General features: G+C 36.2%; 1 protein-coding gene and 1 long non-coding RNA gene across 2 annotated transcripts in view; one reads left to right on the top strand and one right to left on the bottom strand.

Annotated features, from left to right (window-relative positions):
- Window positions 1-25,527, bottom strand: part of LOC145721383 (uncharacterized) — a 155,182-nt gene that overhangs the window by 78,959 nt on the left and 50,696 nt on the right. The window lies entirely within an intron of this gene.
- LMNTD1 (lamin tail domain containing 1) overlaps window positions 1-25,527 on the top strand; it is a 147,116-nt gene that overhangs the window by 117,027 nt on the left and 4,562 nt on the right. Inside the window, exons 4-7 of the mRNA XM_081819060.1 lie at window positions 13,829-14,015; window positions 14,745-14,864; window positions 16,894-17,108; window positions 17,729-17,900. Of these exons, the coding sequence (XP_081675186.1) occupies window positions 13,829-14,015; window positions 14,745-14,864; window positions 16,894-17,108; window positions 17,729-17,900 (694 nt within the window). The remainder of the gene's footprint in view (window positions 1-13,828; window positions 14,016-14,744; window positions 14,865-16,893; window positions 17,109-17,728; window positions 17,901-25,527) is intronic.

Below are 25,527 nucleotides of genomic sequence, written 5' to 3'. Positions count from 1 at the left end.
TAGATATATAGATATACAGATATATAACTTTACCACTGAGATTTATACTTCCACATTCTTTCATGTTGCTGTTTAGTGTGGTTTTTTTTAAGATTTTATTTATTCATTTAAGAGAGAGAGAGAGACAGAGAGAGCACAAGCAGGGGGAGTGGCAGAGAAAGGGAAAAGTAGACTCCCTGCTGAGCTGGGGGCCTGACATGGGGCTCGATCCCAGGACCTGGAGATCATAACCTGAGCCACAGGAAGATGCTTAACCATCTGAGCCACCCAGGTTCCTTGTTTAGTGTGTTTATGGATTCCATTTGAAAAACTCCTTTAAGCATTTACTGTAAGGCAGTTTTAATGTTGAAAAATTCCCTTAGTTTTTGTTTGTCTGGGAAAGGCTTTATATCCCTTTCACTTTTAAAGGATAGCTTTGCAAGGTAAAGTATAACTGGTTGGCAATTTTTTCTTTCAGTACTTTGAATATACCATCCCATTTCCCCTGGCCTACACAGTTTCTGTTGAGAAATCTGCCTATAGTGTTATGGTGGTTTCCTTGTATGTGATTAACCTTTTTCTCTTGCTGCATTGGGGAAGATTTGATTATGATGTGCCTTGGTGTAACTTTCTTCAGGAATTCTATGCTTAGACTTTGTTGAGCTTCTGTGATTTGCAAATATATAGACTTAAAATTTTTAAATTCTAGAAAATTTCAGGTAATTGTTTCTTAAAATATTTTGTCCCTCTCTCTCTTTTCCTTTAAAGACTCCAATTACACATGTACTAGGCCATTTGAAGTTATCCCACAATTCACTAATGCTCTGTTCTTTTTTAGTCTTTTTTTTTTCTGTGTGTCTCATTTTGGATAATATCTATTGCTATGTCTTCAAATTCACTAATGTTTTTATCTGCAATGACTAATCTTGTTAATCCCATCTAGTGTATTTTTACTTCAGCTGTGTCTCAGTGTCTCAGTCATGTTCAATCTTTCATCTAGGTTTTGTATATACAGAATATAGTTACAAGGACTTTGCATTTTCTGCTATTTCTGACATCTTTGTCCATTCTGGATCAATTTTGATCAGTTTTGATTCTTATTTCTCCTTATTATGGGTTGTATTATCCAAGTTATTTACATGTCTGGTAATTTTTATTAAATGCCAGAAATTGTCATTTTTATCTTATTTGAATGCTGGAATATCTTTGTATTTCTAAATATATTCTTGAGCTTTGTTCTGGAATGAAATTAAGTTACTTAGAAATAGTTTGAGCCTTTGGGGACTTGCTTTTAAAATTTGTTTAGTGGCGAGGAGTCCAAGATGGCAGAGGAGTAGGAGACCTTAATTTTGTCTGGTCCCAGGAATTTAGCTAGATAGCTATCAAATCATTCTGAACATCTGTGAACTCAACCGGAGATCTAAGAAGAATAGCTGCAACTCTACAAATAGAAAAGTGACCACTTTCTGCAAGACACAATGACAAGATGGAAAAACTCACCACAAAAAAAGAGAACAAGAGGCAGTACTGACTGCCAGGGATGTAATCATTATGGATATAAGTAAGATGTTGGAACTAGAGTTCAGAATAACAATTACAAAGATACTAGCTGGGCTTGAAAAAAGAATAGAAGACACTAGAGAATTCCTTTCTCAAGAAATAAAAGAATTAAAGTTGAATCAAGTTGAAATCAAAGAGGCTCTAACTGCAAGGATAAAAGAGGCAGAAGAGAGAATTAGTGATATAGAAGACAAAAATGATGGAGAATAAAGAAGCTGAGAACAAGAGAGATAAACAACTCCTGGATCATGAGGAGAGAATTCGAGAGATAGGTGATACCATAAAGCAAAACAATATTAGAATAATTGGGCTCACAGAAGAAGAGGAAGGGGGGCAGAAGGTATAATAGAGCAAATTATAGCAGAGAACTTCCCTAATCTAGGGAAGAAAGTAGGCATTCAAGTCCAGGAGGCACAGAAAATCCCCCTCAAAATAATAAAAATAGGTCAACACCTTGAAATACAATAGTGAAACTTGCAAATCTCAGAGACAAAGAGAAAATACTAAAAGCAGCTCAGGACAAGAGGTCCATAACCTACAAGGGTAGAAACTTTAGACTAGCAACAGATTTATCCACAGAGACCTGGCAGGTAAGAAAGGACTGGTATGATATATCCAGGGTGTTCAGTGAGAAAAATATACTGCCAAGAATACTTTATCTGTCATTGAAAATAGAAGGGGAGATTAAAAGCTTCCAGGACAAACAAACTAAAATAATTTGTGATCACTAAACCAGCCCTACAAGTAATATTAAAGGGGATGCTTTAAGTGAAGAGAGAGACCAAAAGTAACATAGACCAGAAAGGAACAGAGACAATATAAGGAAACAGTGACTTTACAGGTAATCCATGGCACTAAATTCATATCTTTGAATAGTTACACTGAATGTGAATGGGTTAAATGACCCAATCAAAAGACACAGGGTATCAGATGGGATTAAAAAAAAAAAAGCAAAACCCATCAATATGCTGTCTGCAAGAGACTCATTTTAGACCCAAAGTTACCTCCAGATTGAATGTGAGGGGGTGGAAAACCATTTATCACACTAATGGACATCAAAAGAAAGCTGGGGTGGCAGTCCTTATATCAGACAAATTAGATTTTAAACCAAAGATTAATAAAAGATGATGAAGGACATTATATCATATTTAAAGATTCTATCCAACAAGAAGATTTAACAATTGTAAATATTTATGCCCTTAACTTGGGAGCAGCCAATTATATAAACCAATTAATAACAAAATTAAAGAAACACATTGACAATAATACAATAGTAGGGGACTTTAACACCCTACTCACAGCAATGGACAGATCATCTAAGCAGAAGATCAACAAGGAAACAAGGGCTTTGAATGACACACTGGACCAGATGGACTTCACAAATATATTCAGAGCATTCCATCCTAAAGCAACAGAATACACATTCTTCTCAAGGGCACATGGAACTTTCTCCAGAATAGATCACATACTGGGTCACAAAACAGGTCTCAATCTGTACCAAAAGATTGAGATATTCCCTGAATATTTTCAGACCACAGTGCTTTGAAACTTGAACTCAGCCACAAGAGGAAATTTGGAAAGAACTCAAATACGTGGAAGCTAAAAAGCATCCTACTAAAGAATGAATGGGTCAACCAGGAAATTAAAGAATTTTAAAAAATTTATGGAAACAAATGAAAATGAAACACAGGTGTTCAAAATCTTTGGGATGAAGCAAAGGCGGTCCTAAGAGGGAAGCATATAGCAATACAAGCCTTCCTCAAGAAACAAGAAAGGTCTCAAATATACAACCTAACCTTACACCTAAAGGACTTAGAGAAAGAACAGCAAACAAAGCCCAAACCAAGCAGGAGAAGAGAATTAATAAAGATTAGAGCAGAAACCAATGAAATAGAAACTAAAAGAACAGTAGAACAGATCAATGAAACTAGGAGTTGGTTCTTTGAAAGAATTAATAAGATCAATAAACCCCTGGCAAGACTTACCAAAAGAGAAGAGAAAGGACTCAAATTAATAAAATCATGAATGAAAGAGGAGAGATCACAACCAACACCAAAGAAATACAATTATAAGAACATATTATGGGGCGCCTGGGTGGCTCAGTTGGTTAAGCGACTGCCTTCAGCTCAGGTCATGATCCTGGAGTCCCTGGATCGAGTCCCACATAGGGCTCCCTGCTCGGCAGGGCGTCTGCTTCTCCCTCTGACCCTCCCCCATCTCATGTGCTCTCTCTCTCATTCTCTCTCTCTCAAATAAATAAATAAATAATCTTAAAAAAAAAAACATATTATGAGCAACTATATGCCAACAAATTAGGCAATCTGAAAGAAATGGATGCATTCCTAGAGATGTATAAACTACCAAAACTGAAAGAGAAGGAAAGAGAAAACCTGAACAGACCCATAACCAGCAAGGAAATTGAAGCAGTAATCAAATATCTCCAGGGCCAGATACCTTCCCTGAGGAATTCTACCAAACATTTAAAGAAAAATTAATACCTATTCTTTTGAAGCTGTTTCAAAAAAAAAAAATAGAAATGGAAGGAAAACTTCTAAACTTGTTCTATGAGGCTAGCATTGCCTTGATCCCCAAACCAGACAAAGACCCCACCAAAAAGAGAATTACAGACCAATATCCCTGATGAACATGGATGCAAAAATTCTCACCAAGAGACTAGCCAATAGGATCCAACAGTACATTAAAAGGATTATTCACCATGATCCAGTGGGATTTATTCTTGTGCTGCAAGGGTAGTTCAACATCCGCAAATCAATCAATGTGATACACTACATTAATAAAAGAAAGAACAAAAACTTTATGATCCTCTCAATAGATGTAGAAAAAGCATTTAACAAACTACAGCATCTTTTCTTGATTAAAACTCTTCACAGTGTAGGGATAGAGGGAACATACCTCAATATCATAAAAACCATCTATGAAAAGCCCACAGCAAATATTATCCTCAATGGGGAAAAACTGAGAGCTTTTCCCCTAAGGTCAGAACACAGCAGGGATGTCCACTCTCACCACTGTTATTCAACATAGTACTGGAAGTCCTAGCCTCAGCAATCAGACAACAAAAAGAAATAAATGTCATCTAAATTGGCAGAGAAGAAGTCAAACTCTCACTCTTCACAGATGACATGATACTTTATGTGGAAAACCCAAAAGACTCCACCCCAAAATTGCTAGAACTCATACAGGAATTCAGCAAAGTGGCAGGATACAAAAATCAATGCACAGAAATCTGTTGCATTTCCATACACTAACAATGAGACAGAAGGAAGAGAAATTAAGGAGTCAATCCCATTTATAATTGGACCAAAAATCATAAGATACCTAGAAATAAATCTAACCAAAGAGGCAAAGGAACTGTATTCAGAAAACTTAGAACACTCATGAAAGAAATTGAGGAAGACACAAAGAGATGGAAAAACATTCCATGCTCATGGATGGGAAGAACAAATATTGTTAAAATGTCTATGCTACCTAGAGCAATCTATACATTCAATGCAATCTCTATCAAAATACCATCGACATTTTTCACAGAGCTGGAACAAATAATAAAATTTGTATGGAGCCAGAAGAGACCCTGAATAGCCAAAGGAATTTTGAAAAAGAAAACCAAAGCTGGTGGCATCACAATCCTAGACCTCAAGCTCTATTACAAAGCTGTAATCATCAAGATGGTATGGTATTGGCACAAAAACAGACACATAGATCAATGAAACAGAATAGAGAGCCCAGAAATGACCCTCAACTCTATGGCCAACTAATCTCTGACAAAGCAGGAAAGAATATCCAATGGAAAAAAGACTGTCTCTTCAACAAATGGTGTTGGGAAAATTGGACAACTACATGCAGAATGAAACTGGACCATTTCTTATACCATACACAAAAATAGACTCAGAATGGATGAAAGACACAAACATGAGACAGGAATCCATAAAATCCTAGAGGAGAACACAGGCAGCAACCTCTGTGACCTTGGCCGCAACAACTTCTTACTAGACACCTTTCCATAGGCAAGGGAAATAAAGGCAAAAGTGAACTATTGGGATTTGATCAAGATAAAAAGCGTTTGCACAGCAAAGGAAACAGTGGACAAAACCAAAAGACAACTGACAGAATGGGAGAAGATATTTGCAAATGACATTACAGATAAAGGGCTGGTATCAAAGATCTATAAAGAACTTATCAAACTCAACACCCAAAGAACAAAAAAATCCGATCAAAAACGGGCAGAAGACATGAACAGACATTTCTCCAAAGAAGACATACAAATGGCCAACAGTCACATGAAAAAGTGCTCCACATCACTTTTCATCAGGGAAATACAAATCAAAACCACAATGAGATACCACCTCACACCAGTCAAAATGGCTAAAATTAACAAGTCAGTAAACGACAGATGTTGGAAGCTATGCAGAGAAAAGGGAACTCTCTTACATTGTTGGTGCGGATGCAAGCTGGTGCAGCCACTCTAGAAAACTGTATGGAGATTCCTCAAAAAGTTGAAAATAGAGCTACCCTACAACCACTACTACTAAGTTTATTCTCCAAAGATACAAATGTAGTGATCCAAGGGGCACCTGCACCTCAATGTTTATAGCAGCAATGTCCACAATAGCCAAACTACAGAAAGAGCCCAGATGTCCATTGACAGATGAATGGACAAAGAAGATGTGGTATACACATACAATCACAAACACACACACGCACACACACACGCACACACACACACACAATGGAATACTACTCAGCCATCAAAAAATGAAATCTTGCTATTTGCAAGGACAGGGATGGAACTAGAGTGTATTATACTATGCGAAATAAGTATCAGAGAAAGAATTATCATATGATCTCACTCATATGTGGAATCATAGGGGAAGAGAGGGAAAAATAAAGAAAAGAAAAAAAATAAAGCAAGGTGAAATCAGAGAAGGAAACAAACCATAAGAGACTCTTAATCATAGGAAACAGAGGGTTGCTGGAGGGGGACGATGGGGTTACTGGGTTATGGACATTAAGGAGGGCACATAATGTAAAGAGCACTGGGTATTACATAAGAGTGATGGATCACTGAACTCTGCCTCTGAAACTAATAATATGTTATATGTTAATTAATTGAATTTAAATTCAAAAATATATAAATAAACCAACAAACAAAAAAATTGTTAGGTGGCAGCAGAGCAATGGTTAATTAATCCTCACTATTGAAGCAAGACTCTTCTGAGCACTCTACCCAATGCCCCATGAATTGTGAGGTTTTTCAGTCTGGCTGATGGGAACATGCACTTTTCCTGATCCTGGGGGTGTTCTGAGTGCTGGTCTCCCTAATCCTTTCAAGTGCTCTTGTTATCCAGTCTTAGAGAGTTTACTCAAATGCATGTGCTAATCAATCCTCTGCTGAATACTTAAAGGGTATCTTCTGAAAATCTCCAGAATTTTCTCTTTTGAAGCAGTCTCCTCTCTTGTACTCTGCCTGTGACCTCTTGTCACCTTAGTCTCTCCAGGCTCTCAGCTCCATCTCCTCAAGTGAGAGAATCCACCAGGCTCTACCTGGCTCCACCTCTCTGTGACACAGCCTGGAAACTCTCTCAAGGCAGTAATGTGGGAAAACTTTAAGGCTCACCTCATTTATTTTCTGTCTTTCAGAGATCACTATTCTTCAGTGATCAGTGTCCAATATCTTGGAAAACATTGGCTCATATAATTTTTTCCAGGTTTTTAGTTGTTTCAGGTGGGTGGTCAAATACGGTTTCTGTTATTCTATCTTGGCTGGAAAGAGAAGCCAATTCTCAATTTGTTTGTTTTCAATAAAATGTATTTCTTTCCTACTATCATTCATCATCTCTAAGAATGTTTAATATCTTCCACCAGGAGTAAAAAAGTTATTGGCAAACAAGAAGGAGACATTATTAGAATTTTCACTAGCTATGCATGATCTTTTCCCCTATATCTAAGACCATGTATTAGCGTCCAGGTCAGTTCTAGATGACTCAGGAGTGACCAAACTATATTAAGGCTACTTTCCCACCCATTCACTTTCTCTACCCCCCAGGCAACTCTTCATTCTATAAATCTAGAATCAGGGTGGTAGTAAACTGTAGACTGAGATAAGCCTCACCAAAATAATGATAACTACATGAATAGTTTTGGTCCAAAATAACTTATGATATTACAAATCTATTCATATTCCCCAAGGACTGTAATTCAAACTAAGTCCCATTTATTATTCCCTTAGATGTTTTAAAACCTGATAATAATGATGTACTAACCTACTTCTTCATTACATTAAGGATCTATTACCAAAACTTTCAGTCTGAGGGTTTTTATCTTGTAATACCAATGAACTGAATCAAGTTCCCTGAGTCTTCCTAAGTTTGTCTTTTAAAAATTTAGGAGATCCTAAATGCTCACCCCTTTGCCAGACCCCTCACAGCTATGAATACAGATGCCAATCTGTATGGAGAATGTTAGGTAGGTGTATAATGGAAGAAGTGAAACTCTAAAGGTAATTTTAGCAAACTTTAAAGTTGTAGAAACCTAAAGGCAGATAAGTAGCATGAAGCTGTCAAGAAAAACCCAAGAACTAGATAAATCAAGACTTAAATGATGGAAAGTCATTGTTTTTAAAAAAAGTTACATAGCCATATGTCTCGTCAATCTCTTTACAAATCAGTTCCATGCAAAAACTCCTGACAGAATGATTGGTACATCACTCTACACTCTCATCAAATAATGACTTATAAGCAGAGCCTTCAAGTCACTTTCCTACTGAAGAAAAATGGGAAGGCTTATTGGAAAGAGAAAAAGATAACTATTAAAGTCTGTGTGATAGCAGTTTAACAGCCCTGCCTCTATGAATTTTTATGTACTATGTGAGAAGTATTTTCCTATAGCTTTTGGACTTATATCAAAAGGAAGGCAAATGAAGTGACTACCTCTGATATGGATGATTTTATTTTTTCTTTCATATGCGCTAATTTATTCTTCTTATGTACATAAAATAAAATTTTAAGATCAACAAATAAACAGTTCACTTAAATAATGATTTTTGAAAAGCAACTATACATATTCCATTACATGTATGATAACAAAGGAATAACTGAACTATTCTAGAGTCTTATCTGTTTAAAAGCAAAATTCAAAATAGTGCTCATCTCCCATGCAAAAAAAGCAAGTCTGAAAAACAAAAAGACATCTTGTTAAGAAATTAGAACATACCACAGAGGATTCAATAACAGTAGAATAAGGATGACATAGAGGAATTCTAGGGATTTCAAAGAATAAAATGTTATATCCACAATTTAGTAAGAACCATAATGGTAATGCAAAAGAAAAGACTACAAATGTAAATTACTCAAAAGTGAACCTCTGCAAAACAGGCATTCTCATACAATGCAATGAGAGTATGAAGTGAGACCACTATTTTGAAAACAGTTTAGTACTGTATATTGAGATTCATGGATGTTTACATCCTCTATTCTCATAATTCCTCTTCTAGAAGAGGAAACTCAGAGTGATGGCCTACACTTGGAGTCACTTTTCTCCTAAAAACTGTTGTTAATTTGAAAGCAGCAGCTAAGAAGCTGAGAAGTTAATAATATATTGGCAATTTCATAGGACCAGGTGAATAAAAATTGGGTTTCAGGGCCTATCCAGAAAGAGAGTAACTGATAAACAACACAGGTTTTCAGCTGGAACTTCAAAGGGTCACCCAATAGTAGGGCTATATTCAATATAGGCCATCCTAATTGGAGCTGAGGCATAGCATCAAATCATTTCACACCCTGGTTTGATTAAAGTGATTTACCCCCAACTTAGATGGCTGCCAGAAGCTAAAGTAAATCCTTTATGGGTTGAGAAAATGCTATACGGAGTCTTAAACTATCTCTGAAGCTTTTTTTTTTTTTTTAATCTATAATACTAGGCACTAAGTAAACAATAACAAGGCATACAACTGAAAAATCTCTCCCCGCCCCCCCCCAAAAAAGAGAAAGAAAGAAAGAAAGCAAAAAGAAAATCCATAGAAGAAAAGAAAATGTTTACTAATCATATATCTGATGGGACTAGTATCCAGATGATATGAAGAACTCTATAACTCAACAACAACAAAAAGAGAAGCCAGTTTAAAAATGGGTAAAGTGCTGGGTGTTATATGCAAACAATGAATCATGGAACACTACATTGAAAACTAATGATGTAATGTATGATGACTAACATAACATAATAAAATAACATTTCAAAATAAATAAATAAATAAATAAAAATGGGGGGAAAAAAGTTAACCAAAAACTAAGGTTAAAATGGACACTAAAAACAGGCCTTAGTGGTGCAGATATTATTGTTATCTGACAGGGATTTTAAAATAACAATGACTGAGTATTCAAGGAATTAAATGACAAGATAGAACTGGAAACTAAATATTTTATTGGTTTATTCTTATTAAATTATCAAAAGGAAATTCTAGAACTAAAAAAATCCAATAAGAGAAATTACTATTTCAGAAGTAGATGGGTTTAACAATATATTTGATGCAACAGAAGAGAGAATTATTGCACTAAAACATTCTTAGAAGAAAATACCCAGGCTGAATTGCAAAGATATTAGAACAGAAACAAGCATAAGGATAAATAGAGAAAGATAAAAAAATATATACCTACTTGTAATTGAAGTTACTTAAGGAGAGGAGACACAGATTAAGGTATAACAGTACTAGTGGAAATACAGCAGAGAAGGTTCTCAAACTAATGAAAGACATCAAGCCACAGATGCAAGAAGCACTACCAACTCCCAGAAAGATAAAAGATGGAAAAAGAAAAACCCAAACCTCTGGGTGCATATTGGAAAAACTTCTATAACAGAAGACATAAGAGGAGTGCCGGGGTGGCCTTAGTCAGTTAAGCCTCAGTCGGTTAAGATTCTTGATTTCTGGCTCCATGCTGGGTGTGGAGCCTGGTTAAGATTCTCTCTCACCCTCTCTCTCTGTGCCTCCTCTCCAACCCCCCTTTAAACAAAGAAACAAACAAACAAATGAAAAATTCAAGACATAAGGAAAATCTTAGCCAGAGAAAAAGGAAACCTACCTTCAAAGAAACAATAGAAGATTAGGAGTGGTTTATCATTAAAAAAATAGAAGACAGAAGACTCTGGCAACATTTCTGGCACGCAATTTAAAAATTTATAAGTGGATATTAGTTTTCTATTGCTTGCAATAACAAATTATCACCATTATAGCAACTTAAAATAACATGAATAATATTCTTTTATTACAGCACAGTTCTTCTTCTAAAAATATGTGTATATATATTTAAATGCTATTTTATTTAAATACTATGAACTCAATCATAAAAATGTAAAACAACCTTATAGAAGTGAAAAAATAATATGAACATGGAATTCACAGAAGAAAATTGGGTGGCCAATAAATAGCTTATTCAATTGCACTATAATCAGGGGAAAATAAGTTAAAATAACAATGAGATACCATTTTGTACCCATTGTATTGAAAATATTAAGAAGTCTGAAAATTTCAAGTGTTGGTAGGAATGTGGGGAACAAGAAGTACTTACTAATACTTGCATAGACAGTGGGTAAAACATGCAATGGTATGAAATATCACAAGTGTTGGGATAAATCCTTTGTGGTTGAAGTTCAAGCAAACTAGGAAGTGGGGAAAAAAAGAGATTAACAAGGCTAGCAGATTATGTAGGGCCTTGTTTCCATGCTATGAAGTTGGTGTTTTCTCTGGAAGGAAATGGTCAGTTATTGCAATATTTATCCTTGCTCTGGATAGCAAACAAAGACTGTTCTGAAAACAAAACAGAGAATAGTTAGGAGGGTACAGAACTGGAGAAACCAGTTAGGACACTATTACAATATCACACAGAGGTGAGGAGGATCTAATGAAGACAACAGCAATAGATGGAAATAGATGGGGAAAAGAGGATGGTTTATAGAAGATAAAAGGATAGAATCAATAGTATTTGTCACAGATAAGGCAAGAAAGTTAAGAGACTGAGAAAGTAATTGAAACTTCAGACATGGCCAACAGGATAAATGATGATGCAATTCACTGGAATAGGTTTCCCACCCTTCCAAAATGATGAATTCAATTTGGGGCATGTTGATTCAGAGGCATCTTTGGGGTCTGTGGTGGTCAATTTTTTCTATGGGTCCAAAGCTTAGCAGGAAAATCTAAGGAAGAGATTTAGATTTAGCAGTCATCAGTGTATTAATGGTTACTGATGCCCTGTTCATAGGTGATATCACATATATGGAATGTGATGAGAATAAAAGATGGTTAAGGAAGAATCCCAGGGATCAATGTCTGAGAGATAGATGAAGAAGAAAAATCTGAAAAAGAGACTAAAAAGATAAAAAGAGAGAGAGAGACTGAAAAGGAGCAACTAGACAGAAGGAAAACAGGGACTTGGGTAAACAAGGAGAGGAGTTCCAAAAAAGAAAGCATATCTGGTAAAGGCAAATACCACAGAGACATTAAGACAAAGACTAAGTTAGTGGGAATGTAAGTTGGTGTGGCCACTATGGAAAAGAGTATGGAGGTTCCTCAAAAAATTATCATATGATCCGGCAATTCTACATCTGGGTATTTACTGAAAAATGAAAACAATCTCAAGAGACAGATATATGCCCACCCTTGTCTTCATTGTAGGCTATTTAAAATAGCCAAGATAATGGAAGCAACCTAAGTTGCCCATTAATAAATGAATGGATAAAGAAGATGTAATATATATATATATATTATTCAGCCATAAGAAAAAGAATGAAACCTTACCATTTCCAACAAAATGAATGGACCCAGAGAATATAATGCTAAGTGAAATAAGTCAGACAAAGACAAATACTGCATGATTTCACTTATATATGGAATCTAAAAACAGCAACAACGAATGAACAAACAAAACAAGACAGAAAAAGACTCATAGATACCGGAAAAAAAACTATTGGTTACTAGAGTTAGGAGGGGCCGGGGGCAGATGAAATAAACCTATTTCACTAATGAAATATTAGTGTCCCTCGATTTTTTTTTACCATGACTTTCAGTAAGAAATATGTAGCCTTATCATGAGAATTAAATGAATATCTACAAGTTCACAATGCCTTCCCCAAAATATTTGGGGACTTGATCTGTTTCAAAATTCAGAATTTGAGGGATTTCAGAAAAGTAATATGATGACTAGAACACATATTACGTAACACCCCATCAGGGCTTAGAAAAGTATCCAAAATCAAACATTAATTTGTCCACAGCCAAACATATGAATAATTCACACAAACCACAAATAAAGACTATAAATAGACGCCCCCAGTTTCAGGTCAGATTTTGCCACCAAAGGAATTCAGGTCAGATTTTGTTTCAAATGTATTCTTTTCCAAGTTTTTCTTTAAATTCCAGCTAATTAACATTAGCATTACAGCTAATATTAGTTTTAGCTGTAAAATTTAGCAATTCATCTCTTATATACTACACCTGATGCTCATCAAACATCAAAAGCATTTTTTTAAGTTTTGGGGTTTTTCAGAACTTTATGGATTTTGGAATTGTGGATATGAATTTGTAGATATAGATGTAATCTTTAAAAAGTGCCCAGCACATAATAAGTATTGATTATTACTATTGGCATTTCATTTTTAAAATGACAGCTATAACCCACCAAATGGATTTCATGATGTACTATTAGGTTGTGACCCACACTCTGAGAAATGCTAACATATAAATGTTTATTAGCCTACTCCCTGGTACATATTAGGCTCTCAACACATGTTAGAGGGAAAAATTACCATCTTATATTTGCATAATATTTTAAGTTTGCAAAATTCTTTTAAGCACATAGTTGCTATTTATCTTCACAGTAACTTTATCAGAAATAATCTAAATGGTTTACCTTTCCTCTTTATTTACTTGATAGTTTCATGTCTCATGCTTTTTTGATGAATAAAAGGAAATTTAAATAATGATAATCACATCTTCCTATGGCATTTATACCTTGACACTTTTTAAGTTTTCTTTATTATTTATACTTTGGCACTTTTTAACTTCCTTGTGAAAGAGATAATTTTGTTGCACAGATAAACAGAACTAAGAGATCAAACCATATGTCTTAGGTTATAAAATACACCATTTCTATGTAGAATGTGTCCAATAGAATACACAGCAATTTAAAAGTTGTACTTCTAAAGCATACTATTCAGTTCTTAAAATGAGCTAAAGATACATTTCTCTAAAGTTACCTTATAATCTTTGTGCTTTATTTTTTAGTGCTCTAGGAGACATTAAAATAGCTGAAGTAAATGTCAAGGGTTTATTTGTGAAACTCATTAACTCTTCCCTTGACAAAGAACTGGAGATTGGAGGTCATATTCTCCAGCAAAATATGAATGGACAAACAGTCTCTTTGTACCGCTTCCCTCCGAATATCATAATGCAGGCCAATTGCACAATAACAGTGAGTATAAGATATAAATGCTATGATCTAGAATTTTACAGGAAAAACTCCTTCACCCAGCCAGACTGGCTTAGCACCAGTTTCTTCATCACTCGATCTCTAGGTAAAATGTGATTCCTTGTTGTTTGTTACTTGTCCCACTTTGTCCATCCCTGAATGTAAATTAATGCCCATAATTAAATTTCCATGGCCTTCCTCAATCGGGTGTACAATACCTTTTGGGATTTTTAAAGATTTATTTATTTATTTGAGACAGAGAGAGCGGGGGGAAAGGGCAGAGGAAGAGGGAGAGTCTTAAGCAGACTCCACGTTAAGTGCAGAGCTCACTCTCATAACCCTGAGATCATAACCGAAGCGAAACCAAAAGTCGGTGAGGTAACTGAGGTAACCGACTGCGCCACCCACGCGCCCTGAATACCTTTTGTTTTTATGATTCAACTATTAAAACAAAATACCTAAGTTCCTAAAACTAAGCAAATATAATCCTTAAAAGAAAAACAAAGAGATTGTTTGCTTAGAGAACAGGTAATTAGCTGGTGCTGGAAGGTTTCCTCTTTCTTGTGCTTTCCTTTAAACCATGTACAGTTACACAGCTTGACATTATATATTATACAGTCATATTTTAAAACCTCATTTGTTTAGAATGATACATTGCAATGACCCTCTGACATATACAAAACTATATGGAACTCAAATGGCATTTGTCATTAACAAACCATTTTCTTACAGGTGTGGGCAGCTGCATCTGAAGCAAAGCATCAGCCACCATCAGATTTTCTTTGGAGAGAACAAAACAAGTTTAGAACAAGCCCAAATTGTACAACGATTCTGTGCAAACCTAATGGTGAAGTCAGTGTCCTATTCTTAACGATAAGTTTTAAAAGAAGAATGGATAGCTGTCCTTAGGTTCCCCTTCTCTTCTTAGCTGACTCAAGTACTTTCCATCCTTAATAGATTAAACCATCACTAACTGCAATAACGTCAGGTAAATCAACAGCACCCTGTTCCCAGGGCCAAAGTGCCAAAGAGCTACTTTTAATTTGGCAAAAATAATTTTTGTGGCCCATATTTCCAAGAAGTTACTTCAAATTTGAGTCAAGGATGGATTTTATTTATGATACTTAGACTGAAGAGTGGAATAAGAAAGGAAGGTACCACGTAGAGATCTTTTCTGTTAATTTATTAATTTCTCAAATATTTGTTGAGATTATTCTCTATTCCAATGGCTGTAATAAGTGCTGAGAATGTAATGTAGAATAGGACATGATATCTGCTCTTAAGAGACTAATATTCTAATGATAGGATCCATAGTCTAATTTGTAACAACTATACATTATTCACTATAAAATTAAGTGTATTAGTAATAATTTTGGGTAACTCATTCCCAGTATTTGACAGTTTTATATTTTCATTCTACCTTTTCCTTAGCATAATATGAGCATAAATATATGCCCAAATACACACTAATAAAGTTGAAAGATATCTTTGTTTACAACAAAAAAGTTATTCCTTTTGCAAAACCATTCTTTTGATTTTTCTTCAATACCTGCCTCCTTATTTTCTTACCTCCAGTCTTACTTACTGTCATATAACTACTAATCCAGATATTATGTTGATTGGAATCTATCTCTCTGATTGTCTTGCTTGCTACATTATACCTCATGCTTAGTTTGACTCTTTCTTTAGAGTAGACTTGCTAATTTATTAAGAGCCATTTAATGTCTTTCTGTAAGAGCAGCAGTTGTCCTTAGATAGAGCACTCGTTAGATGTAATTTTGAAGCCTTTACTCACCTTTAGATCTTTTAGTGGGCTCAAAATGAATTTTATAATACTTCTAATGATTTTCACTGTTGGGAAAAATAAGGTAATGTGATCTAAATTATTTACTCAGGCTCAAAAAAAAAATCATTGGCAAAACTCTAAGATTAAGGCATTCTTATTTCAGACTTTTCATCACATTTATCCACCCATTTATTCACTCTGCAAACATGTTTGGGGTTCCTACTTTGTATGCACACTGTTCCCAGGCACTGAGTGTTGAACCAGACAAACCAGGTCCCCAAGATCCTGGAATGCCCATTTGAGTAAGTTGTCATTCTCTGCAATGGGATTAGTCTTTGTACTTACACTACTCTTTTTACTCTGGTTTGAAGTACTTTGCACATATAGGATCGGATTATTTCTGCAGGGTGATGTAAACACAAATAATTTTATTTGCTAGTAAAAGAATGAAACTGACCAATTCATTCATATGGGAAACATTTACATATGTTTAGTGTCTGCCAAGCATTATGCTAGGTGCTGGGGAAAAAAGAGCATAACTATTGCATGGTTTCTGTCCTCAGGAAATTCAGTCTAGTTAGTCTCCTTAATAGTTCCACCTAGGATTCTAACTCAAAAAATGTGATTTCCTCTCCATGTCTCTAGTTCTACTGCCCATTTCCCCATTTCAAAGAAGACCTACATACACACATATACATATATATGTAATATCTTAAATATTTAAATTTTAATGATAACATTACAACTACTTTTTGCATAGTTCTTTATAGTTATGAAATTTAGTAGTTTAGCTGAATCTCACAACACCCTCATATAGCAATTCCCTACTATAACCCCCCTCATTTCACATATGAGGGCACAGTCCAAGATAGTAAGTGACTAATCTGCCTGAGGTTATGCCCCTTATCATTTTCAGAATTGGAAACTAAGGCCAGGATGTCTTACTACATCCTCATTGTGTTCCACTAATTTACACACAGTAGGTAAGTGACATTAAACTGTTTGACTTTGAAATGTTATTGCAATAAACCTATGACATTAAAAAAATCTATCTAACTGCATTGATATTTCATATTAATGAATCATTTTTGTTAGGCTGTTGCCTGGTACACTCCTGTTCACTGGAAGCAAGCGTGGGAGAAATTAGAGACTGACATTGAATTTGACAGACGCTCAGTAGTAAGTACAACGTCTCGAAGACACGTGTTTAATTGGCCAGCAGCTATAACTACAACTAAAGAAAAACAAGATAAATGTAATAAAGATATCTCAAAATATCAGATGGAACGAGTCAGAGTTTTTCTCAAAAGGTAAAAGTTGCTTGGCTTTTTTTTTTTTAATTGAGTCCTTCCCACAATTAGTAACTGAGCAAGTAGGAATGACTGGGTGACAAATAGATACATGATGAATAGGTAAATCAAATAAAAAAATCCTATTTCAAATAGGACCATAAAAGCCATAATACTTTTTGTGTTTTATGAAAAACACAGAGTAAGCAGGGTTATAGTCATGGAACAGTAAAGGCGGTGACTTCTACTAGGCAATATCAAGACCCCTCTGGCCATTTCACTTCTTAGTGGCACTGCTGTTAGAGGCAAGGCTGTGGAGAGGTGAAGAGATGAAATTATCACCATGTCTTTAGCAGTGCTTAGGTGGAGGAAGAGGTACATCATCTAGAAATTTCATCTTGGATCAAGAGCTGGCTTGTGGCTTAAAGTGCAGAATTTATGTCACACTTATCTAGGCAAATGCTTCTGATGTTATAAAAGTACTGCCAAAAAAAAAAAAAAAAAGGTGCTGCCCAAAGGTCTAAAAAAGCCATATTCTCTGGTCTTAAAACATGCTTTCACTTTAATTGAACCTTCATTGCTAATTCCACTATATAAGATACCTTTTGGGTTCACTTTTGGATTAATTTTTTTTTTAACAGAGAAAAAGAAACCCCACCAAACCCTTTGCCCAATAGCAGCCCTTGGTGCCACAGTCCCAGTGTCCCTGCACATCCCTACAGTACTCTGATTGAAACTTGCAATACGTGCATGACTGAAAGCAGCTTAGATAGACAGCCGAGGCCTCAGTCATCCAGGCCTGATCCAGCCCAGGTAAGTCAAAGGGATACTTACTCCAGTGGAGAGTTAAGGGATGTGGGGGTGTGGAGAGGGAGGGCAAGAAAGGAGGAGGGAGGGTGGGGGAGGGAGGAAGACCTGGTGAAAGGGGTTAAGTGGTAAAATTCACTAAGGACTAAAAACTATTCATATCCTCAAGTATAGATGGCTTCTAAAGCAAATATCTGAAATCATTCACTTACATTTGTTTTAGCACAGTGTCTTCTACTGTTCTTGATAAATATCTGTTGAATGAATCAATGAGTCAAAAGAATAGTGTGGCCAACAAGAGTATATAGGATCCTTGAAGTTTGGTCAAAAGTACATTTGTTTTTCATTAGGCAGGAAAAACTGGCCCTACAAAGTTATGCTGTGTTTAAAGATAAATCCATATTTTCCAAACACATTCTAATTTAATCCCAAATTCTTATTCTTTTTCAACAAGAAGTTTCTTATTTAAGTCATCTAAAGTTTTCAGAGTTGTGTTATTAACCCAGGATCTGTGAATGGATTTCAGGAAGTCCCTGAACTGCTGTATTTGGTACATAAATGTGTGCCTATATGCTGTTTCCTGGGAAAAGAGTTTCATCAGGTGCCCCCGAATGTTTACAGGAAACTAATGAAATCACAATGCCAGATCCTAAGCTGTGGAGAAAGTCTGTTTCATACAGGTGCTATATCCTGTTCAAGCTATAATGATTTGCAAACTTTTATTTAGTAGAAGGACGCTTTTTTAAATGAAATCTTGGGCAGACACAATATATAAAATGGATAAAAGCAAGCCTGTCCAAGTTGAAGAAAAGATAGCAATTCCCACTGCCCACTACACCCTTTTTCCATCCCATCTTTCCTTGCTTCATCACTCCTTCCCTGTCATCTTTGAGGCACCTCTCTGGAATCACAGAATTCTATACCACAGTATGAAAACCACTGTGTTAGTAAACCAACACATAATTGGAGGTAGCCCCCAAAATAGTAACTTTTAGAAGTGAAATGATGAAAATTATGTAAAATTATGTCCTGAATATATTCCATTTCATAAAATTAAATAACCTATATCTTTGTGCTTGAGTTTCTTCATCTGTCAAGTAAGAGATTTGGTCCAAAATTTAAAGAGTTCTTTCAGCAATAATTTGTACATATAATTTTATGTATAGTACACATAGATACACACTTTAGTACATTACAACTTAGATTTGAGACTCACAAAAAGTACGTGAATTATGCTTTTCTCCAATTAATGATAGTCTTCATTGGGACTATTTGGGAAACAACTTGTTTCCCAAAGAAGTTTGACTCCAAATTTTCTTTTTTTAGTTTTTTAATTCAACTATAATTAACATAAAGTGTTATATTAGTTTCAGGTGTACAATATAATGATTTAAATTTCTGTGCATTACTCAGTGCCCTATATGATAAGTGTACTCATTATTCACCTATTTCATCCATCCCCCCCACCCACCTCCTCCCTGGCAACCAATAGTTGGTTCTCTAAATTTAAGAGTCTGTTCATGAATAGATATTACTCTAAAGAAGACATAGAGATGGACAACATGAAAAGATGCTCAACATCACTCATCATCAGGGAAATGCAAATCAAAAACACAATGAGATATCACTGCACACCTGTCAGAATGTCTAAAATAAAAAACTTAAGACACAAGTGTTGGCAAGGATGTGGAGAAAAAGGAACAAAACAAATGAACAAAGGGAAAAAGGACAAACCAAAAAACAGACTCTTAACTATAGAAAACAAACAGATGGTTACCAGAGGGAAGTTGGATGGGGGGATGGGTGAAATAGGTGAAGGGGATTAAGACTACATTTAACTTGATGAGCACTGAGTAATAGATTGAACTGCTGAATAACTATATTATACGTCTGAAACTAATACCACACTGTATGTTAACTATGCTGGTATTACAATAATTTTTTTTTTTAAGATTTTATTTATTTGACAGAGAGAGACACAGTGAGAGAGGGAACACAAGCAGGGGGAGTGGGAGAGGGAGAAGCAGGCTTCCTGCGGAGCAGGGAGCCCGATGTGGGGCTCGATTCCAGGACCCTGGGATCATGACCTGAGCCGAAGGCAGACGCTTAACGACTGAGCCACCCAGGTGCCCTACAATAATTTTTTTTAAAAAGCGTCTTTTTGTCTCTTTTATTCTTTGTTCACATGTTTTATTTCTCAAATTCCACATATGAGTGAAATCATATGGTATTTATCTTTCTCTGACAGACTTATTTCACTTAGCATTATGTCCTCTAGATCCATCCATATTGTTGCAAATGGTCATTCATTTTTAAGGTTGAATAATATTCCATTATATATATTTACATACACACATACTATTTCTTTATTTATTCATCTATGATGGACACTTGGGTTGCTTCCATATCTTGGCTACTGTAAATAATGCTGCAATAAACCTAGGGGTGCATATCTTTTTTAATTAGTTTTTTTCATTTTCTTTGGGTAAATATCCAATAGTGAAATTACTGGATCATATGGTAATTTTATTTTCAATTTTTTGAGGAACTTCCATACTGTTTTCCACAGTGGCTGCACCAATTTGCATTCCCACCAACAGTGCACAAGTGTTCCTTTTTCTCCACATCCTCACCAACACTTGTTATTTTTTGTTTTTTTTATTTTAGCCATTCTGACAGATGTGAGGTGATATTTCATTGTGGTTTTGATTTGCATTTCCCCGATAATGAGTGATGTTGAGCATCTTTTCATGTGTCTAGTGCCCATCTGTATGTCTTCTTTGGAAAAATGTCTATTCAGGTCCTATGTCCATTTTTCAATTGGATTATTTGTTTCTTTGGTGTTCAATTGTGTAAGTTCTTTTTTTTTTTTTGAATATTTATTTAAATTCCAGTTATTTAACATACAGTGTAATATTAGTTTCATGTAGAATTTAGTGATTCATCACTTATTTACAACACCCAGTGCTCATCACAGAAAGTGCCCTCCTTAGTACCCATCACCCATTTAACTCATTCCCCTGCCACCTCCCCTCCAGTAACCATCAGTTTGTTCTCTATAGTTAAGAGTCCATTTTCCAGTTTGCCTCTCTTTTTTTCCTTATGTTCATCTGTTTTGTTTCTTGAATTCCACATCAGTGAAGTCACTTATTTTACTTAGCATTATACTCTCTAGCTCCATCCAAATGGTAAGATTTTATTCTTTTTTATGGCTGACTAATATTCTATTGCAGATATATACCACATCTTCTTTATCCATTCATCAGTCAATGGACATTTGGGCTCTTTCCATAATTTGACTATTGTTGATAATGCTGCTATAAATATTAGGGTGCATGTATCCCTTCAAACTTAGTAGTGCAATTGTGGAACATAGGGTAGTTCATTTTTAACTTTATGAGGAATCTCTGTACTGTTTTCCAGAGTGGCTGCACCAGTTTGTATTCCCACCATCTGTGTAAGAGATTTCCCCTGTATCTGCATCCTTGCTAACACCTGTTGTTTCCTATGTTGTTAATTTTAGCCATTCTGACAGGTGTGAGGTGATGTCACATTGTAGTTTTGATTTGTATTTCCCTAATACTTCCTTTATGTTTGTTATTAGCTGCTTTATGTATGTGACTGTTCTCATGTTGGGTGTGTAAATATTTATTGTTGAATCGTTCCCTTTATGATTACATAGTGTCTTTCTTTTGTCTTTTGTTATGGTATTTGTTTTAAAGGCTATTTTGTCTGATATGTATTGCTGCCCCAGCTTTCTTTTCACCTGCACTTGGATGATAAATGCTTTTCAGTCCCTTTACTTTGAATTCGAATGTGTCTTTAGGTCTGAAATGAGTCTCTTGTAGGCAGCATATAAATGGGTCTTGCTTTTTTATCCATTCCATCATCCTATATAGTCTTTTGACTGGAGCATTTAGTCCATTTACATTCAAAGTAATTAGTGATAGGTAAGTATACTTACTGCCATTTTGTTATTTGTTTTATGGTTGTTTTGTAGTTCTCTGTTCCTTTCTTCTCTTGCTCTCTTCTCTCACGTTTTGCTGGCTTTCTTTAGTGATATGCCTGGATTCCTTTCTCCTTATTTTTTCCATATCTATGAGTGGTTTTTGATTTGTGGTTACTACTAGGTTTATATATACTATCTTATGCATATAGCAGTCTACATTAAATTGATGGTGGCTTAATTTTCAACACATTCTCTACTCCTTCCCCTCCCACATTTTAGGTATATAGTGTTATATTTTCCATCCTTTTATTTTGTTAATCCCTTATCTGATTTTTATAGTTATACTTAATTTTACTGCTTTTGAGCTTTCTACTTTTCTTACTCCTACTTTTGGTCTTTCCTTTCCACTCAGAGTCCCCTTTAACATTTCTTGTAGGGCTGGTTTAATGCTCTTGTGTTCCTTTAACTTCTGTTTGTTTGGGAAACTTTTAATCTCTTTTTCTATTCTGAATGATAGCCTTACTGGATAGAATATTTTGGGCTGCAGGTTTTTTCCTTTAAGCACTTTAAATATATCATGCCACTCCCTTTTGGCCTGCAAAGTTTCTGCTAAAAAATCCACTGTTAGCCTTATAGGGTTTCCCTTGTATGTAACCGTTTTCTTTTCTTTTTGTGCTTTTAATATTCTCTCTTTCTCACTACCTTTTGCCATTTTAATTACTATGTGTATTAGTGTGGACCTGTTTGGGTTGATCTTGTTGTGGGCTCTCTGTTCCTCCTGGTTTTGGATCTGTTTTCTCCCTGATTTGAGAAGGTTTAAACTATTATTTCTCCAAATAAATTTTCTGCCCCTATTTCTCTCTCTTCTTCTTCTTGGATCCCTATAATACAAATGTTATGTTTCATGGTGTCACTGAGTTTTCTATGTCTATTTTCATTTTTTATTATTAGTTTTTTTCTCCTGTTCAGCTTGATTGTTTTCCATTACTCTGTCCTTCAGGTCACTGATCCATTCTTCTGCCTCCTCTAGTCTACCCTTTATTCCATCTAGTGTATTTTTAATTTTGGTTTTTGAGTTTTTCATCTCTGATTGGTTCTTTTTTAATGTTTTCCGTCTCTTTGTTAAGGGTTTCACTGATGTTTTCTACTCTTTTCTCCAGTGCAGTGAGTAACTTTATGACCATTACTTTAATTCTCTAGCAGGCATATTACTTATCTCCATTTCATTTAGCTCTCTTGCTGTGATTTTGTCCTGTTCTTTCATTTGGGACGTATTCCTCTGTCTCCTCATTTTGTCTAACTCTCTTTCTATATGTTAAGAAAGTCAGCTATATCTCCTGCTCTTGAAAGTAGTGACCTTAAAAGAAGAGATCCTGTAGTGCCCTGCAGTGCAATGTTCCTCCCTGTTCACCAGAACCTGGCACTTCAGGAGTGCCTCCTATGTTTGTTGTGTGTGCCCTATTATTGTAGCTGAGTCACACTCACCTTCATTCCAGTTATCTGCAATGACTCTATGCCTGTTGTGGGCAGTGTTTGGTCCCTGTGTTGTTAGTGGGCCAGTCTGGGGCCACCTTGGGCTTGAGTTGAATCAGACCAGTTGTTTTCCAGCACTTCAGTAGCACCAGGCTTTCTTTTGTGTTGCCCCCTGAGAAGTTTTGCTGGTGGTCAGGGCCTGTAGTCAGACCTGATAGTTGCCCCAGCCCACTGTGGGGCTTCATTTTGACTGGTTTCTTTCATTATCTTTCCCTCTCTGGTAAGAGTCACTCTGCAGTGGTCCTGGTCCCTGCTGGGGCTGTTTGTACTACTTTGGATGGGCTCCAGCCAAGGGCATATTGGAGGAGGGAGGTCCACAGGAAAACATGGGGGTGGGCTGAGGTGCCAGCAAGGGTCATGCTGGTCTGCTGTCACCCAGGAAAACTGCCAAGGCTCACCAGGTTGAAGGGGGTAGATCCAAAGAAGCTCACAGGGCCCTGGCATGCAGTGTTAACAAGGTTGCCTCTGCTGTGGTAGGGGACCGTTAGCCACTTTGGAGAATTCCTGTAGAGGCTGGGTGCATGGGCAGGTCCATGCAGGAGTGGGGTATGCTTTTAGCAAGCTAGGTGGAGAGTGTTGGCACTGCACTTGTTCCCCCAGGCATCCATATATCTCGGCTGGGGTACAGCCACTAGCTCTTTTGCTCTTGCAGTAGTATCCCAAAGATCCCTGCCTCTCCAGTACATGCTCTGAGATTAGTAAATAAATCTCCTTCTTGTATATTCCAGGCATTTTTCAAACTGCTGCTTCTATGCTATAACTTAGGAGGGCTGTTTGTTGTGCTATCTCTATAAGGGCAGGGACTCCACCCTCCCAGCTATCCCAGAGCTGAGCCACTGATTTTTTAAGTTCCAGGTATTAAGCCCCACTGATTATTAGTCCCCTGTGGTTTTCAAAGCCAAATGTTATAGGGATTCATCTTCTCCATGTGTGTTCCCTGTGCCTGAGGTGCTTGGTATGGGGTCTGGTCCTCTCCCCCTCTCTATGCTGGTGGCATCCCTCCCTCCCTGGCAAAGTCCTGTGGGTCTGCTTGGCTCCCAACCATGTCTCCACCCTTCCTACCCTCTTTGATGTGGCTTCTTCTCTACATTTAGCTGTGGAGAGTCTGTTCTGCCAGTCTTTACGTTATTTTCTTATTTGCACTGATGTAGGTGTTATTTAGTTGTATCTGTGGGACGAGGTGAGCTTAGGATTCTCCTGCTCTGCCATCTTCCTCAGAAGTCCTTTACCATTTTCTTATGTTATTAAATTGACTAGGTTCTCTGATATATTATGGAATAGTTCCAGTGAGCATGACAATCTTTGGCTTGTTTCTACTCTTGATGAGAATGCTTCTAAAGCAACAACAGGATGTTTGCCAAAAGTTACCACTTATCATTTGATCTGCTGACAACTTATTCCCATTGGAATTAGCAGAAATTTGGGGGAATGTTCTGGACTTCTAAAATATATGGGAATTTTATCCAGTGTGATAGAAATCACAAAATGCACAAAGGCTTCCAGTTAACTTAGTGCCTACACATTATAGAAGGATTAAATAAGATATGAAATTCATTTTTCCACACTGAATGTTCACAACAAACTAAAACACACACAAAAAACTACTCATACAAAGAAAGTATTCCTGATAATTATGGAATTATGAAAGAAGGTTTCATCAAAGCCCCTTATGAAAAAAGCCAAAAATTGTGAATAGATTCTCCTGAAGAGTCCTTTCAGCTATCCTACCAAGGGGGAGAGGGCATCCACTGGCCCTTCATTCCATGAAAAAACAAATTTCTTGCCATAATTGCTCTCATTTTCTCTGTTAGAAACATACTTACTCCCATAACTTCAGAGATCACCACAACTTTTATCAAAAGGCTGTCAATATACCCTTCCCTATCTTAAGAGAATTCTGATGACAGGTACTCATTATAAGTCCCATTATTACTTCCATTTCACAGATAAAGAAAGTTAGTGATAGAACTAGGAAATTTTCCCTCTTTGAAATTTTTTTAAAGCTATAAAATACAGAAAGTTGCAAAAGACACTCCTCTGCCTACTGCCCCAACTGAAAATGTTAATATGTTGTCATATTTGCATCAGTGATTTTCTATTTTAAAAGACGTAAATATTATTTGTAAAGCAGAATTCCCCTGTAGTTCCTTC

The sequence above is a fragment of the Leptonychotes weddellii genome, chromosome 5 (assembly GCF_054177405.1).
Source record: "Leptonychotes weddellii isolate Sample4059 chromosome 5, ASM5417740v2, whole genome shotgun sequence".
NCBI lineage: Eukaryota > Metazoa > Chordata > Mammalia > Carnivora > Phocidae > Leptonychotes > Leptonychotes weddellii.
Note: the sequence above shows the minus strand (reverse complement) of the source record. Positions and strands in the feature narration are given on the sequence as shown.